Below are 17,204 nucleotides of genomic sequence, written 5' to 3'. Positions count from 1 at the left end.
TGTAGAGTTCTTTGTGTATGAAGTCACTGTAAAACAGATACATCATTCAAAATAGACTTGCTTTGTGAAGAAATAGGAGAAGTATTGGCAGCTTTTCAAGAATCCTAAATTGTAAGTGATAATGCCATCTTCTGGCAAAAATATAGAAGACTTAGACTTTTTTTTTTAAAACAAATGGATAACCGCCAGCATTCCCTTGGCTCTTTTCAGGACCTAATTCTGTTTGTTTACTTGAGAACATTGTGTACTGAGGCAGAAAATTTACATTCTTTAATGCTGTAATTTCATATCAAAGCCCAGGTCCTGTTCCTCACAAAACTATGGGTAGCTTCACTGAAAACAGGATTGAAGCAAAAGCCTAAGACTTCTTAAAATGGTTCAGTAGAACAGGTTTTGAGAAAAACAGTGAACCAGGATGGTGGTTTAAGCCTACATGAGCATGGAGTTATAAGGCCAGACAGAATCAGGCTAAAGAAAAACTTTTCACTTCATGTCTACTACAGCATCACTCAAATTTCTGTTCAGTTCTCATGTCAGCTGGCAAAGAGACTCAACTTTACTTTCAAATCTTTACCTTCTTACCACACTAAGGGACTGTTTTTCCACTGATGAAAGATGCCAGAAGCTGGTCAACGAAACAGTGAAATTCATAAAGTCCAGAACATCCTTAGAGCACAAGGCAGCAGTAAAGGCAATGGCAACACACCTCACTGCTGGCACACATGAGATGTCTGAACAAGGGACCCGTCAGCCTACCACCTTGCTGTGGCAAACCTGAGTTCTCTATTGCTTATTTCTTACCCAAAAAAGCTTTACAAAGATCTTAAAAGGCTGCCAGATGACAGTAATGGACAAGCACCTCTTGCAAAAAAGCATTAGAATTATATATAAAGAGACCAACTCAAAGTATGTAGTAATATCAGAGCTTGTTAGCAGAAAACTTCTCCTTTGTTTCAGTAACAAAGGTTTTTAAAGGCTGTAAAGCTGGAGAAAAATGTCAGACATAAATAGTAAAAAAGAGTGTTATACCTGATGTATTCTGAAGGAAGTTAATTTACCACAGAATTACACTCCAGGAACTGATCCTCCATTCTAAATGTTTTTAATTATTAATTATCTCTTGCACTGGCACTTTCCAAAGTGGAGAATAGGCTGGCCTTCAAAGATACTCATTCAGTGAGTATCAGTCATTATGCACAAAATAAATCATGTAAAATCCCTACATGGACTATTTTAAGAATAAAGCAATCGTAGGCCACTATATCTTCATCCTTATTAACTTGTGATAAATCAAAGATCTCAATGCACCATTCTCTTGAATAACACTCAAATGCCCTGCTATCCCACTGTAGCTCACTCATATTTACTGGCCAGTTAATTGCCTTCAACTGATTCTCTCAAGGTGTGTCACCAGCAGGACATGACACAACTATCACTATACCCATATTTTAAATTAGGGAAGCTAAGTCATGCCAAAGTGAAGAAGTCTCATGTGGCACTCCTGCAAATGCAAACCAATGCAAATATACATTTAGTCCTGCAAATAATCTAAGATAATAACTCTGAATCACAGGCTCTGGCGTGATCATTAAATAATTTTATTAGGCACAATTTTCAAAGGCATCTGAGAAAAACGTAGTAATTGTTAATCAGTGCACAGAACTTGAACAGCATCTTGTTCTCTTGCTAATCAGTTTGCACTATGTAAATCATTTTGCTTTACAAATGCCTTATAAAATCAAAAAAGCTTACAGAATTTGCACACACATTTACATTCCCTCTCCTGACCAAAACCATAGCAGTGTATTGCACTCATTACTTTTAACTACCTTACCCTAAACAAGTTGTCAGCATGGCCTTGGAATGTGCCAAAGAGCTTGCTGGTTTTTGAAGTATAGAAGCAGACCAGAACAAAGATCTTTTGGCAGTCATGCAGCAGAGAAATGCGAGACTTAATTCACGTCACCAGTCATCCTTCTTATTTCTTATTCATCTGAACATTAAGCTCTTTTTCTAACTGTGATCCAAAGCCAAATGTGACTTAGCCCTCCAGAAGTGAATGGCTAATTTGCTTTTCCAGAGCACCACACAAAATGCTTTACGTTTAATCTTCCTGACCCCATTCCTTGGAAACTAGGGTATTCTTGTGAGTGTGCAGTTGTACTTTTATAAACACAGGCTCCATAATAAGACATATCCATAATTTTAGTTTAATACAGTATGTAGGGATCTACGAAACAGCGTTTGACATTGCAGCAGATCCCTTTGTAAGATCATAGGATTACACAACTCTCTCTGCACGTACACAACAGTGTATTAAATATTCTGTTTTTCATTGACACGAGAGTTGTACCTGCCTGTTTTGAAGGTGTGGGGAAAACAGCTGAATACCAGCAACAGACCACTTCTTATGGTTTCAGTATGGTAAAAATAATCGGAGAGGAAATATTTTTCACGTTAAATGACAACCCTTTTGCAGTTGGATCACGACACAAGTTCCCTGCAGGAACATTCCTACTCCTTTGCTATTGACATACCTAACAGAGTTGGTTACTTAAACTACAATTCATTTCATTGCCCTTTGAAACTTTAAAACAAAACAAAACAACTAAATGTTAGTGTTTTGCTTTTGTTTGCTTGTTCGTTTGTTTTCTTTTCCCAACAGAATATTTTTCAACTGCCAAGAGTTAGCTATTTTTCACAATCAGCTCTCCATACTAAGTATAGTTTGGTGACCTCAGCAGAAGACACTCCATCCTACAGCTGATCCCTGACAACTGCTTAGAACAACAGCTGCATGGAAAAGGGAAGTATCTAATATTCAGCCACATGCTAAGAAAATAATCTACGAGTTATATTGGGATGCTGATTATTTGAAAATCACGCCTGAACTTTTCCTGCCAGTAATATTTACCAAATGGCTTTCAACATTTATTTTATAATTGTAGGAAAACAAACTGCTGCATCTCTGGGATTACACTGTATGACTGAGCAGGGACATGGTTAACGAATGTAATCCCATAGGGGCTTACAGATTCTCTCACTGAATTTTAGCCCCCGACCGAGGAACTTTATAGATTCAGAGGGGAGGGAGCACACGGCTGAGGCAGGGGCCTCACACCCTCCCCGCAGCAGCCACCTCACTCTGGAGCACCAGTGTGTGAAGGTTTTCACAGTATCACCAAAGCTGGAAGAGACCTCATAGATGATCGAGGTTTTCCTCTCACCCTTCCCTGTGCTGTGCCACCCCAGTTTTTTTACCTATCCTACCCGCACACATCCGAGTCGGGAGAAGCCCACAGGAGGAGGTGGCTCGGCAGATCGGAATCCGCCGCGGGAGGGGGCTGAGGGAAGCTGCGGGTCCGCTCCACCACTTAGGGAAGGTGATAGACTCGGGACAACTTACCCAGTCCCCCGGCACAGCCATCTTTTTCCACCTCACGGCAGGCACTGGCTGCCTGCGCCGCTGCGGCCGCGGGGCCGTTCAGCAACAGCGACTAGGCCATGTTCCCATAGCAACAACGCTTTTCCCGCTTTAAACGCTCGCGCGCAGCCTCGCACCCGCAGTCAGCCAATAGACGGAGGAAGGTGAGCGAGTGGGGCGGGTCCTGACGGGGGAAAAACCAATCCGAGGTCTCGGCGGCTGGAAGGGGCGGGGAAAAGCGGGAGGGGAAGTGAGAACGGGAGAGAGGGGAGGAGCTACCGCCAGCCCCTCCCCACCTTTGTCGCTGTGATTGGTTGAGTGTGTCATCAGTCATGTGCCCTGCCCCGCCTGATCTCCGTCCCGGAAGCGAAGGTGAGGGGCGGGATGGCCGGGAGGAGGCAGTGGTGGTGGGGGTGACCGGAGTGCTGGGCCTTCGTGACCGATTCTTTGGTGTCCCGCTGCCACCGCAACGGCTGGAGGCGCTCCACCTCTCCCCATCTGCTAGCCCTGCTTCGCCCGCTTCAGCCCTGTGCCGGGGGCGGGGTGTCCCCTCTGAGAGCGGCTCGGCTGCACTTGCGGGTACGTGGAAGCACCCAGTGAGGATGAGGGAGTCCCCGTACCTGCTGTGCTTGGCAGCCGCGGGAGGTGTCAGGGACCATCGGCGTGGCGGCCCTGGCAGAGATTTGTCCTTCCAAGGTCTGGTCATCCAGGACCTGCATTTCCAGATGCGCACGGGAGGTGGCGCTGGTCTCCCCGCCTGGCCGCTCTCTCCGCTCCGCGTCGGGCGGTGTTAGTGCCCTGCCCGGCGGGTGCTCACCTGCAGGCTGGCAGTAGCGGTTGCCTTTGGCATAACACCCATCAGAAACTAATTGAAGCGGTTAAAAAGGGGTTAATCGAGAGAGCTGAGCACAGTCCTGAGGCTTGGTTGATGGTGAAAGACTCAGTGCCTCTGATCTCCCGGGTTGGAGGTGTAGCAATGCGTGGTCAATGTGCCGGAGAGAAAGAGTGTTGTGTAAATGTGTTTATGGAAGTGAGTGGCTCTGTCGCAATACACAGCTTTGCCCAGAACTGGGAATTCCTGCACTCTTCAACATGGGTTCGTCATCTGCACTGTTTTCTCTTTCTCTGCACAGGACCAGTTGTCCTTTCTGCATAACTTAGTGATTGCAGTACTTGCCACTTAAAAGGTGCGTTTGTTTTTATTTGTACCAGATTAGTGCTTAATGCATATGCCAAGAAGCTTTTTGTTTTGTATATTGGCCTCGTGGCTAGTCCATGTAGCAGAGAGCCAGTCCTTTGCAGTCGCACAGAGAGAGTGATTGGCATTGGAATGCGCTGCCCAGGGAGGTGGTGGAGGCACTGTCCCTGGAGGTGCTCAAGAAAAGCCTGGATGAGGCACTTAGTGCCATGGTCTAGTTGACTGGCTAGGGCTGGGTGCTAGGTTGGACTGGCTGATCTTGGAGATCTCTTCCAACCTGGTTGATTCTGTGGTTCTATGATTCTATGATTTTCTCTGTTCTGACACTGAATTACTGAGTTTTCATCTGCCAAGGGATCAGCCTTGGGCAGATTTGGATAATTCCTGTATGACACTCCTAGGGATGTTGAGGTATGGTCTTTGTATAGAATGTCGATTTTTTGCAGTGACAAGTTTCACAGTTAATTGGTAGAATTCCTTTTGCATTACCTTTATTTTCCCCCCTCCCTACAGTGTGGTTTGTAATACAGTAGCAGCAGCAGTGAGATGTCATGCAGGTGATTTTTCATGCTTTTTTCCTTTTAAATCAGTGAAACAGCTTTTAAAACCCCCCTTTTTTCTTTTTTTTTTTTTTACTATTAAAAGGTAGTAAATAAAATGCAGTTTAACTGTGCAGTAACTGCAAAGTTTAGTGCACACCGAGATATGTTTGTTAGCTAAATACAACTAGTCTGTTTGAACTCCACATTGTATGTTGTTCCTGCTCTGCTTTCTTCTGCAGCAGTTAAGAGAAGGACATGGCTGCAAGAGCTTGTGGCTTGATCATCTACAGGAGGTTACAGTCACCACCATCTGCTAAGGTCACTGATGGTATTGAATATCTCCTCCTTCAGACATCCTATGGGACCCATCACTGGACCCCACCCAAAGGTGATGTTTGTTCTGATAACTCCCAGAGTGAATGGGATTGCACACTGAACTTTGGCTGAGAGAAGCTAGGGTAAACTTTGTGGGGCAGTTAATGGGTTGGCAGTAGCTACTGATTATGTTTGTGCATCTGACTGGGGAGGTTACTGGTTGATTTTTTTGTCAAGTTGTGACTGTATAAATTTGAGCATGAGGATGTTACCCAAACATGTTCCTCAGGTGACTGATGTTACTGTCAGGCATTGAGCACATCGTTGAGCTGTTAGAGAAATTTTTGTCTGCTGGCTCACATCATACCCTCTGGCAGGTTGTTGTCCTTGCACAAATATCTTGACCTGTGTGTAATCAGAAGGGTCAAAGTTTGCAGCACAGGAGAGGCCTGTAGAGGGACCTGGACAGGCTGGATGGGTGGACAGAGGCCAATGAGATAAGATTTGATAAGGTAAAGTGCAGGGTTCTGCACTTTGGCCACAACAACCCCAAGCAGCACTACAGGCTGGGGACTGAGTGGCTGGAGAGCAGCCAGGAGGAAAGGGACCTGGGGCCACTGGTAGATAGTAGCTGAAGATGAGGCAGCAGTGTGCCTAGGAGAGCCAATGACATCCTGGCCTATATCAGGAGCAGTGTGGCCAGTAGGACAAGGGAGGTTATTCTTGTCCTATACTCAGCACTGGTCAGGCCACACCTTGAGTACTGTGTCCAGTTCTGGGCCCCTCAATTCAAGAGAGATGTTGAGGTGCTGGAATGTGTCCAGAGAAGGGCGACAAAGCTGGTGAGGGGCCTGGAACACAAACCCTATGAGGAGAGTCTGAGGGAGCTGGGGGTGTTTAGCCTGGAGAAGAGGAGGCTCAGGGGTGACCTCATTGCTGTCTACAACTACCTGAAGGGAGGCTGTAGCCAGGTGGGGTGGGTTTCTTCTCCCAGACAACCAGCAACAGAACAAGGGGACACAGTCTCAAGTTGTGCTGGGGAAAGTCTAGGCTGGATGTTAGGAGGAAGTTGTTGGCAGAGAGAGTGATTGGCATTGGAGTGGGCTGCCCAGGGAGATGGTGGAGGCACCGTCCCTGGAAGTGTTGAAGCAAAGCCTGGATGAGGCACTTAGTGCCATGGTCTAATTGATTGGCTAGGGCTGGGTGCTAGGTTGGACTGGATGATCTTGCAGATGTCTTCCAACCTGGCTGATTCTATGATTCTTTGATTAGAAAGCAAACTGAAATCAGTGATGATTTGCTTTAGAACACTTTTCATGGAACATGGCAGAAGTTTTTTTGACTTCAGAAGATCATTGATGAAGAATACATACACAGTGAAGCAAAGATGAGAAGAGCAGCTGGGAGAAGTAACCTGAGCAGCCACCTTCCCCTAAGCCACCCTTGTTCATCAGAGGGTCCCTAAAGCAGAAGATAGGCCCAGTGCCACAGGACATCCAACAACACCTTGTCTGTAGAGACCAGTTTTAGTAGTACATGATGGTAGGCCTGGTGCCAGAAAAAGCACAGAAATACTTTAGGCTCCTTGTAGATCTTCTCATATGATAATTTTACCCTTGAGATTTATTCCTGCTGTTTTTACTTCTTGTTCTGTAAAATGCAGTGCTTTTAAAGTGTAGTGCAGGAGCAGTTTGTAAACAGGAATCTGCAAATTGGAAAAAAATCTTGTAACAGCAGCTATGCTGTCCTGTTAAGGAAAAGAACAAAACTTTCCAGACCTCCTGCTTTGTCCACTTCACTGAAAGCCTAAGGGAGTAGACTTTGTAGCCTACTGGAAAGCTAAAAAACATATGCTGGGATGTTGTTGTGTGTTGCAGGAGGAGACACCCAAGTTCACTGGGAACACAGTAATTTTGAACAAGTGACTGAAATGACTCATAGGCATAAATGTTATGAGCTCACCTTTGAAGGTCATCTAACACAAATGACCTGCTGTGAGCAGGGGCATCTTCAACTAGATCAGGTTGCTCAGAGCTCGGTCCAGCCTGATGTTGATGAGGGAGGTTATTCTTGCCCTGTACTCAACACTGGTCAGGCCACAGCTTGAGTCCTGTGTCCAGTTCTGGGCCCCTCAGTTCAAGAGAGATGTTGAGGTGCTGGAACATGCCCAGAGAAGGGCAACAAAGCTGGTGAGGGGCCTGGAACACAAACCCAATGAGGAGAGGGTGAGGGAGCTGGGGGTATGCAGCCTGGAGAAGAGGAGGCTCAGGGGTGACCTCATTGCTGTCTACAGCTACCTGCAGGGAGATTGTAGCCAGGTGGGTGAGGGTCAGTCTCTTCTGCCAGGCAACCAGCAACAGAACAAGGGGACACAGTCTCAAGTTGTGCTGGGGAAAGTATAGGCTGGATGTTAGGAGGAAGTTGTTGGCAGCCTTTTTTCATAGAAGAGGTGTTCCAGCCCTCATCATTTTTGTGTTGCTTTCTGCACCCACCCTGACAGGTTCTGTCTTGTGTTGGAAGGAGCTGAGGGCCCCAGAGCTGGACACAACTCCAGGTGGGCTCCCAACAGAGCAGAGGAGCAGAATCACCTCCCTCGAAGTACTTTTTAAGGTTTCACAAGTCAAAAAGCAGCAGTCTGATGGAAGCTTTTAATAGAAGCTTTGCTTGGATTCAAGGGCAAGAAATGAAGCATCTCTATTACATGATCTATTGTCTGCAAAATTGGTGGTCTTCAAAGGAAGCCTCAAGTTGCACAGTGCACTAACGTAACTTGTGTGTGGTGCAGACATAGACTTAATGTGTCAAGAGCCAGAAAGAGACATTGTAATTATCTCTCCATGAGCCCAGGAAAGACGATTTACAGCTACAACTGTCTGTTGATATTTTAAAACCAACCTAGGAGCAGGTGTTGATCTGTTGGAAGGTAGGAGATCCCTGCAGAGGGACCTGGACAGGCTGGGTAGGTGGATAGAGGCCAATGGGATGAGACTGAACAACAACCCCAAGCAGCACTACAGGCTGGGGACAGAGTGGCTGGAGAGCAGTCAGGAGGAAAGGGACCCGGGGGTACTGATAGATAGTAGCTGAAGATGAGGCAGCAGTGTGCCCAGGTGGCCAAGAGAGCCAATGGCATCCTGGCCTGCATCAGGAACAATGTGGCCAGTAGGTCAAGGGAGGTTATTCTTCCCCTGTGCTCAGCACTGGTCAGACCACACCTTGAGTACTGTGCCCAGTTCTGGGCTCCTCAATTCAAGAGAGATGTTGAGGTGCTGGAACATGTCCAGAGAAGGGCAACAAAGCTGGTGAGGGGCCTGGAACACAAATCCTATGAGGAGAGGTTGAGGGAGCTGGGGGTGTTTAGGCTGGAGAAGAGGAGGCTCAGGGGTGACCTCATTGCTTTCTACAACTACCTGAAGGGGCATTGTAGCCAGGTGGGGGGTGGTCTCTTCTCCCAGACAACCACCAATAGAACAAGGGGACACAGTCTCAAGTTGTGCTGGGGTAGGTATAGGCTGGATATTAGGAAGAAGTTCTTCACAGAGAGAGTGATTTCCCATTGGAATGGGCTGCCCAGGGAGGTGGTGGAGTCACTGTCCCTGGAGGTGTTCAAGAAAAGCCTGGATGAGGCACTTAGTGCCATGGTCTAATTGATTGGCTAGGGCTGGGTGCTAGGTTGGACTGGATGATCTTGGAGATCTCTTCCAACCTGGTTGATTCCCTGATTCTCTGATTCTAAAACTTCCCTGTGCAGCTGCAGCCCTTCTGGGATTAAACAGGACTCGCTTGGATTCTCTCATGAGACCTTCATCAGCCTTATCCCTGCATCTAGAACTATGATTCTGCTGTAGTTGAAGCTGATGGGAAAGGATGTGGGGTTCACTTTCCTTCTTAGCATATTGGAACTGCATTGCTGCAAACAGTAGGTTGGATTTGGAAGCTGTGGTGTGAGGTGGTGTGCTTTTTACATGGGTGAAGTTCTTTTTCCACCATTGAGGCAGGCTGTACTGCACAAAGTTGGCAGCTTCTTGGTCACTGGGGCAAGATGGTTGTCTATTGCTGTGCTGGAGAGCAGGAGCTTGCACTGGTGTGCTTTGAGTTGAAACCGAATCTTAGCCCTCCAGCTTTATTGATGTCTCAACTGATTGCACATTTGATGATTATGGGTCATGACTGTTGTAAAAAAATAGTGTTTAATTACAGTTCATGGGTGTTTTGTGGGCATTTACTGCAGGTACTGTAAAAATGACCCCGCTGTGGAAGTCCAAGTGGATCCAGTTTCTCAATTGTTATTAGGAACAACTAGACCATGAATCATAGAATCAACCAGGTTGAAGAGACCTCTGAGATCATCCAGTCCAACCTAGCACCCAGCCCTAGCCAGTCAACTAGACCATGGCACTAAGTGCCTCAGCCAGGCTTTGCTTCAACACTTCCAGGAACGGTGACTCCACCACCTCCCTGGGCAGCCCATTCCAATGCCAATCACTCTCTCTGGCAAGAACTTCCTCCTAACATCCAGCCTATACTTGCCCCAGCACAACTTGAGACTGTGTCCCCTTGTTCTGTTGCTGGTTGCCTGGGGGGAGAGGCCACCCCCCACCTAGCTACAATGCCCTTTCAGGTAGTTGTAGACAGCAATGAGGTCACCTCTGAGACTCCTCTTCTCCAGGCTAAACACCCTCAGCTCCCTCAGCCTCTCCTCATAGGGTTTGTGTTCCAGGCCCCTCACCAGCTTTGTTGCCCTTCTCTGGACACGTTCCAGCACCTCAACATCTCTCTTGAGTTGAGGAGCCCAGAACTGGACACAGTACTCAAGGTGTGGCCTGAACAGTGTTGAGTACAGGGGAAGAATAACCTCCCTTGTCCTACTGGCCACACTGTTCCTGATGCAGGCCAGGATGCCATTGGCTCTCTTGGCCACCTGGGCACACTGCTGCCTCATCTTCAGCCTACTATCTACCCTTTCCTCCTGGCTGCTCTCCAGCCACTCAGTCCCCAGCCTGTAGTGCTGCTTGAGGTTGTTGTGCCAAAGTGCAGAACCTTGCACTTGGCCTTGTTCAATCTCATCTCATTGGCCTCTGCCCACCCATCCAGCCTGTCCAGGTCCCTCTGCAGGGCTCTCCTACCTTCCAACAGATCAATACCTGCTCCTAGCTTGGTGTCATCTGCAAACTTACTGATGCAGGACTCAATCCCCTCATCCAGATCGTCAATAAAGATACTGAACAGGACTGGGCCCAGCACTGATCCTATTCCCAGCTAACGAAATGCACATTCTGTTAAAAAGAAGACAGCTTGATTTGCAGTGCTGAGATTCATGAGGAAAACATTGTAATCTAAAGCCTCAGTGTATTTGATATTAAATACCTGAGGTGTCAACATTAGATATGGTTTTCTGCACAGTTGCTGCTTGAAGTAGAAGCATACTTTACATGTGGGATGATGTCACATTTTAAGAGGTGTTTGAGATTTTAATGCAGAGAAGTGAATGAGACCTGTTCAGGAAGCAACATATACTCCAGTTCTAGTACTAAAGGGTGGCTTTGGGTGTCTGGGCCCCCAGGAAAGATATTATAGAATCATAGAATTGTTTGGATGGGAAAGGACCTCCAAAGGTCATCTAGTCCAACTGCCCTGCAATGAGCAAGTGCCATGGTCTAGTTGGTTGGCTAAGGCTGGGTGATAGGTTGGGCTGGATGATCTTGGAGATCTCTTCCAACCTGGTTGATTCTATGATTATATGATCTTCCACTAGATCAGGTTGCCGATAGCCTTGTTGAGTCTGACCTTGAATATCTCCAGGAATGGGGCATGAACTACCTCCCTGGGCAACTTATTCCAGTGTTCCACCACCCTCATGATAAAGAACTTGTTCCTAACATCCAATCTAAATCTACTCTTCTCTAGTTTAAAACCTCTCATCCTATCACTATAGGTCTTTGTAAACAGTCCCTCGCCAGCCTTCTTGTAAGCCCCCTTTGGGTACTGTAAAGCTGCTATTTGGTCTCCCCAGAGCCTTCTCTTCTCCAGGCTGAACAATCCCAGCTCCCTCTGCTTGTCCTCACAGGAGAGGTAGTGCAGCCCCCTGATAATTTTCACGTCACTCTTCTGAACCTGCCTCATCAGGTCTTCCTCTTTGCATTGACGAGTCCAGAGCTGGACTCAGTACTCCAGGTGAGGTGTCACCAGAGCAGAGTAAAGTGATAGAATCACCTCTTTGGATCTCCTGGCCATGCATCTTCTGATGCAGCCCAGGGTGTGATTTGCCTTCTGGGGAGCAAGTGCACACTGTCTGCTCATGTCCAGCTTCTCCCGTGGCCATCTGCAGCCAGCCACACAAGCAATAGTGTGACATCAAGGGCAAAATAGAGTTGTTGTTTTTTTTTCCACTTGAAGCCTCCCAACTCCTGCTATGTTGCTTTTTTGAGGTCTTGCTCGGCTTGTTCTATTTATGTTCTTGTCTGGAGCTTTCATGAGAAAACTAAATCTGACATTTCTCAACAAAAAGTACAAACATCTGGGGATGTGTTATATTTATCCGTTGTTTGTAATGGCACCTCTCATTCTGACCAACGTGAAGTAAGTGATGTGTCCTAGAAGAGCTGTGCAGCTGGTGGTAGGACTGGATTTTAGACTTGCTGTGCTTCAGAGGGGAATACAGGAGAGAAGTAAAACTACTCTTAACTGTCTAACTGAAACCTGTTGGTGCCTGATCTTGTTGTTTCTGGGCTGTTTGTGTCAGTAAGAGTTTTGTGGAGTTGAGCTGCATGAGGAAAAGATTGAGAGAGGACTGAGGCTCTTGTGGATGTGCAGTCTCACTTCGAACTGGATAGTGGGAAATCTTTCAGGAGGCACTCAGTCATCCATAGATTTAAGGTGGAGCATTACAGGTGTGAAGTTCACTCTGTGCTGGATCGAGAACTGGCTGGATGGCAGAGTCCAGAGAGTGGTGGTGAATGGTGCCACATCCAGTTGGCAGCTGTCACTAGTGGTGTTCCCCAAGGATCAGTGCTGGGCCCAGTCCTGTTCAATTTCTTTATTGATGATCTGGACGAGGGGATTGAGTCCAGCATCAGTAAGTTTGCAGATGACACCAAGCTAGGAGCAGGTATTGATCTGTTGGAAGGTAGGAGAGCCCTGCAGAGGGACCTGGACAGGCTGGATGGGTGGGCAGGGGCCAGTGGGATGAGATTGAACAAGGCCAAGTGCAGGGTTCTGCACTTTGGCCACAACAACCCCAAGCAGCACTACAGACTGGGGACAGAGTGTCTGGAGAGCAGCCAGGAAGAAAGGGACCTGGGGGTACTGATAGATAGTAGCTGAAGATGAGCCAGCAGTGTGCCCCGGTGGCCAAGAGAGCCAATGGCATCCTGGCCTGCATCAGGAACAGTGTGGCCAGCAGGACAAGGGAGATTATTCTTGTCCTGTACTCAGCACTGGTCAGGCCACACCTTGAGTGCTGTGTCCAGTTCTGGGCCCCTCAATTCAAGAGAGATGTTGAGGTGCTGGAGCATGTCCAGAGAAGGGCAACAAAGCTGGTGAGGGGCCTGGAACACAAATCCTATGAGGAGAGGTTGAGGGAGCTGGGCCTGTTTAGCCTGGAGAAGAGGAGGCTCAGGGGTGATCTTATTACTGTCTACAACTACCTGAAGGGGCATTGTAGCCAGGTGGGGGTTGGCCTCTTCTCCCAGACAACCAGCAACAGAACAAGGGGACACAGTCTCAAGTTGTGCCAGGGTAGGTATAGGCTGGATGTTAGGAAGAAGTTCTTCACAGAGAGAGTGATTTCCCATTGGAATGGGCTGCCCAGGGAGGTGGTGGAGTCACCATCCCTGGGGGTCTTCAAGAAAAGCCTGGATGAGGCACTTAGTGCCATGGTCTAGTTGATTGGTTAGGGCTGGGTGCTAGGTTGGAGTGACTGATCTTGGAGGTCTCTTCCAACCTGGTTGATTCTATGATTCTATGATTCTAAGTGCTCCAGAAGAAGAGAGGAGAGGAAGACTGAGAAGAAAAGATGTCTTGTGCTGACAGGCCACTGGGAGTTTCAGATGTGGGACAAATGACTCTTAAAAGCCACAGGGCAAAGACAAGTGAAGACATAAGAGCTGGAAAAACAATCTCTTCTCAAATTTCCATTTATCAGCTACAGTGTACTCTCATCTCTGTCTTAAATGCTCGCTTGTTGTCAAATGAATAAGCAAATATCTGAGAATCCTTTTCAGAGACTTACCTTTTCACCTCCTTGACAGGCCACGTGGACCCAGGAGAGGATGACCTGCAGACAGCCTTCCGGGAAACACAGGAAGAGGCTGGTCTCCAGGCCAGTCAGCTCACCCTCATAGAGGGGTACAAAAAAGAATTGCACTATCCTGTCCGTGGCAAGCCTAAAACTGTCATTTACTGGCTGGCAGAAATGAAGGACTGTAACACTGAAATCAAGCTCTCAGAGGAGCACCAAGCTTTTCAATGGCTGAAGCTGGAGGATGCTTGTAAACTCGCAGAGTATGAGGACATGCAAGCGACACTGAAAGAAGTGCATCGGTTTCTCTGCTCCAAACAATGAACACCTGTGAAGGAGGAAGAACTGCATGGTTGCAGAAATGTAGATTTCCTTCTTAAATCTGTACGAATTCTGTGAAAATACTTGGAGCTTTTAAAGAACTTGTGCTTTTGCCCCTCCCTAGCTAATGCAAAAAAGCGTGGTTTAGTTGAACCATGAGCCAATGATGTCTGAATTGAAATGTACAGCCAGCAAAGTCTTCCTCTATCCAGTCTCCTTTTTTTCCCTATCCAGTCTCCTTTTTTTTTCCCCTCTTCCCTCTTCCTCCTTTTCCTCCTTTTCCTCCTTTTCCTCCTTTTCCTCCTTTTCCTCCTTTTCCTCCTTTTCCTCCTTTTCCTCCTTTTCCTCCTTTTCCTCCTTTTCCTCCTTTTCCTCCTTTCCCTCCTTTCCCTCCTTTCCCTCCTTTCCCTCCTTTCCCTCCTTTCCCTCCTTTCCCTCCTTTCCCTCCTTTCCCTCCTTTCCCTCCTTTCCCTCCTTTCCCTCCTTTCCCTCCTTTCCCTCCTTTCCCTCCTTTCCCTCCTTTCCCTCCTTTCCCTCCTTTCCCTCCTTTCCCTCCTTTCCCTCCTTTCCCTCCTTTCCCTCCTTTCCCTCCTTTCCCTCCTTTCCCTCCTTTCCCTCCTTTCCCTCCTTTCCCTCCTTTCCCTCCTTTTCCTCTTTTTCCTCCTTTCTCTCCTTTCTCTCCTTTCTCTCCTTTCCCTCCTTTCTCTCCTTTTCCTCCTTTCTCTCCTTTTCCTCCTTTCTCTCCTTTCTCTCCTTTCCCTCCTTTCTCTCCTTTTCCTCCTTTCTCTCCTTTTCCTCCTTTCTCTCCTTTTCCTCCTTTTCCTCCTTTTTCTCCTTTTTATCTTTTCTTTTTTCCTTTCCTCTTGAAATGCTGAACCACCGCAGGTCTTTTGGAAAAATCAAACAGTTTGATATTTCTTGACCTGCTGATGCAGAAATAATTGTATGGGGATTTTTGATAGCAAAATGTTTACTGCAGAAGTTGGCTCCTTGTTTTCCAAATGGGGAAGCAGTAGTTCTGTTTCCAGCTCCTCCACTGGTCGTCCGTGAGAGCTTGTCAAGTCATTTCAGGTTGTGTTTATATTACAATTTTATGTACATCACTAATGTACCATTATGGAAACATTTTCCATCCAAAGAGTCTTAGTAAACAGTTGAGATACAGTATTTGAATGGTAAACTTGAAGTTCTTTTGCCTCTTTCCTATTTTTTTTGCTCTCTAGCAGACCTTGGCCATGTGTCATTCAGCGAGCTGATAAAGGGAGGTCTGTTAGCCTAATATAATGTTTTCTGCAGAGATTTCTAAGCTAACATGCAATCTTATATATGTTTCATAATATGTGTGTGTTTCTGAGGCTACAGCCTGCACCTGTGTGTGGAGAGTAGGGCCTTGTCCACCACCAGTGCTGTGCTGTAGGTAGTCATATTGGATGGTTGTAGAAGGCTGTGGTGCTACCAATGAGCTCACTTAGGTCAGATTTCCTGTGGGTCTCTCTTTTGTCATTGACATTGCTGGGAGCTGAGGTTGCTAGCAGTCTGTGATTATCACAGTATCACAGTATCATCAGGGTTGGAAGAGACCTCACAGATCATCAAGTCCAACCCTTTACCACAGAGCTCAAGGCTAGACCATGGCACCAAGTGCCACGTCCAATCTTGCCTTGAACAGCCCCAGGGACAGCGACTCCACCACCTCCCCGGGCAGCCCATTCCAGTGTCCAATGACTCTCTCAGTGAAGAACTTTCTCCTCACCTCCAGCCTAAATCTCCCCTGGCGCAGCCTGAGGCTGTGTCCTCTCATTCTGGTGCTGGCCACCTGAGAGAAGAGAGCAACCTCCTCCTGGCCACAATCACCCTTCAGGTAGTTGTAGACAGCAATAAGGTCACCCCTGAGCCTCCTCTTCTCCAGGCTAACCAATCCCAGCTCCCTCAGCCTCTCCTCATAGGGCTGTGCTCAAGGCCTCTCACCAGCCTCGTTGCCCTTCTCTGGATGTGCTCAAGCATCTCGATGTCTCTCCTAAACTGGGGGGCCCAGAACTGAACACAGTACTCAAGGTGTGCTGTTAGTGATGGTTCATAATGCTTTGGATGTTCTGGTACAGGAAAACCCAAAAAAAAAGCATGACAGCTTATTAAGATTTTTAGGTGAGGTGTGAGGTTTTATGAATCCCAGACAGGTCTGGAGGAGAACAGGTGTCCCTTCTTCCCTTCATCTCCTCTAGCTTTTACTGCTTAAGTACTTGGAACTTGCACAGTAAATAAGCATATGAGAAAGTGGGCTCTGCTTCCACTTTGTCTTCCTCCTCACTGCAGGAGTGAAATGAGGGTCCTCAACATCACATAAGCCCTGAAGAAGACCAGTGATACCAGAGGTGCAGTGCAACTCAACTAACAAGTACAGGCAGCAGTTTAATACCGTGTTACTCTCTGTAAAGCACAGCCAGGAGGAAAGGGACGTGGGGGTACTGGTAGTAGGCTGAAGATGAGGCAGCAGTGTGCCCAGGTGGCCAAGAGAGCCAATGACATCCTGGCCTGTATCAGGAACAATGTGGCCAGTAGGACAAGGGAGGTTATTCTTGCCCTGTACTCAGCACTGGTCAGGCCACACCTTGAGTGCTGTGTCCAGTTCTGGGCCCCTCAATTCAAGAGAGATGTTGAGGTGCTGGAATGTGTCCAGAGAAGGGCAACAAAGCTGGTGAGGGGCCTGGAACACAAACCCTATGAGGAGAGTCTGAGGGGGCTGGGGTTGTTTAGCCTGGAGAAGAGGAGGCTCAGGGGTGACCTCATTGCTGTCTACAACTACCCAAAGGGACATTGTAGCTAGGTGGGGGTTGGTCTCTTCTGCCAGGCAACCATCAGCAGAACAAGGGGACACAGTCTCAAGTTGTGCCGGGGTAGGTATAGGCTGGATGTTAGGAGGAAGTTGTTGCCAGAGAGGGTGATTGGCACTGGAATGAGCTGCCCAGGGAGGTGGTGGAGTCATCATCCCTGGAGGTGTTCAAGAAAATCCTGGCTGAGGCACTTAGTGCCATGGTCTAGTTGACTGGCTAGGGCTGGGTGCTAGGTTGGACTGGATGATGTTGGATATCTCTTCCAACCTGGTTGAGTCTATGATTCTATGATGATGAACTTATCTTATGGTGCAGTGTACGTTAATAATCTAAG

The 17,204-nt window shown here is 47.4% G+C and overlaps 2 protein-coding genes across 5 annotated transcripts in view; one reads left to right on the top strand and one right to left on the bottom strand.

Annotated features, from left to right (window-relative positions):
• Positions 1–3,483, bottom strand: part of KIF24 (kinesin family member 24) — a 29,802-nt gene extending 26,319 nt beyond the window's left edge. The window contains exon 1 of the mRNA XM_064140705.1: positions 3,407–3,483. The gene's annotated coding sequence lies outside the window, so the exon portion shown is untranslated. The remainder of the gene's footprint in view (positions 1–3,406) is intronic.
• A 277-nt stretch (positions 3,484–3,760) lies between these two features.
• NUDT2 (nudix hydrolase 2) lies at positions 3,761–15,206 on the top strand. Of its 4 annotated transcripts, none has more exons than XM_064176642.1 (4): positions 3,761–3,796; positions 4,558–4,611; positions 5,404–5,552; positions 13,729–15,206. In XM_064176642.1, the coding sequence occupies exons 3-4, from the start codon at positions 5,420–5,422 to the stop codon at positions 14,040–14,042; spliced, it is 447 nt and encodes a 148-aa protein (XP_064032712.1). In that variant the 5' UTR covers positions 3,761–3,796; positions 4,558–4,611; positions 5,404–5,419; the 3' UTR covers positions 14,043–15,206. The 4 variants fall into 4 exon arrangements, with proteins under 4 accessions (XP_064032712.1, XP_064032714.1, XP_064032713.1 ...); XM_064176644.1 differs by having other exon boundaries at positions 3,764–3,796; positions 5,407–5,552; XM_064176643.1 differs by lacking the exon at positions 3,761–3,796 and adding an exon at positions 3,951–4,003 and having other exon boundaries at positions 5,407–5,552.
• Positions 15,207–17,204: the final 1,998 nt, after the last annotated feature.

This window comes from Pogoniulus pusillus, chromosome Z, assembly GCF_015220805.1.
Source record: "Pogoniulus pusillus isolate bPogPus1 chromosome Z, bPogPus1.pri, whole genome shotgun sequence".
NCBI classification, from domain to species: Eukaryota; Metazoa; Chordata; class Aves; order Piciformes; family Lybiidae; genus Pogoniulus; species Pogoniulus pusillus.
Note: the sequence above shows the minus strand (reverse complement) of the source record. Positions and strands in the feature narration are given on the sequence as shown.

Excerpts from the sequence above, each read along its gene's own strand:
- NUDT2 (XM_064176642.1), top strand. The coding sequence starts at position 5,420 with ATGGCTGCAAGAGCTTGTGGCTTGATCATCTACAGGAGGTTACAGTCA. Across the intron at positions 5,553-13,728 it reads TCACTGGACCCCACCCAAAG|GCCACGTGGACCCAGGAGAG; the intron begins GTGATGTTTGTT and ends CCTCCTTGACAG.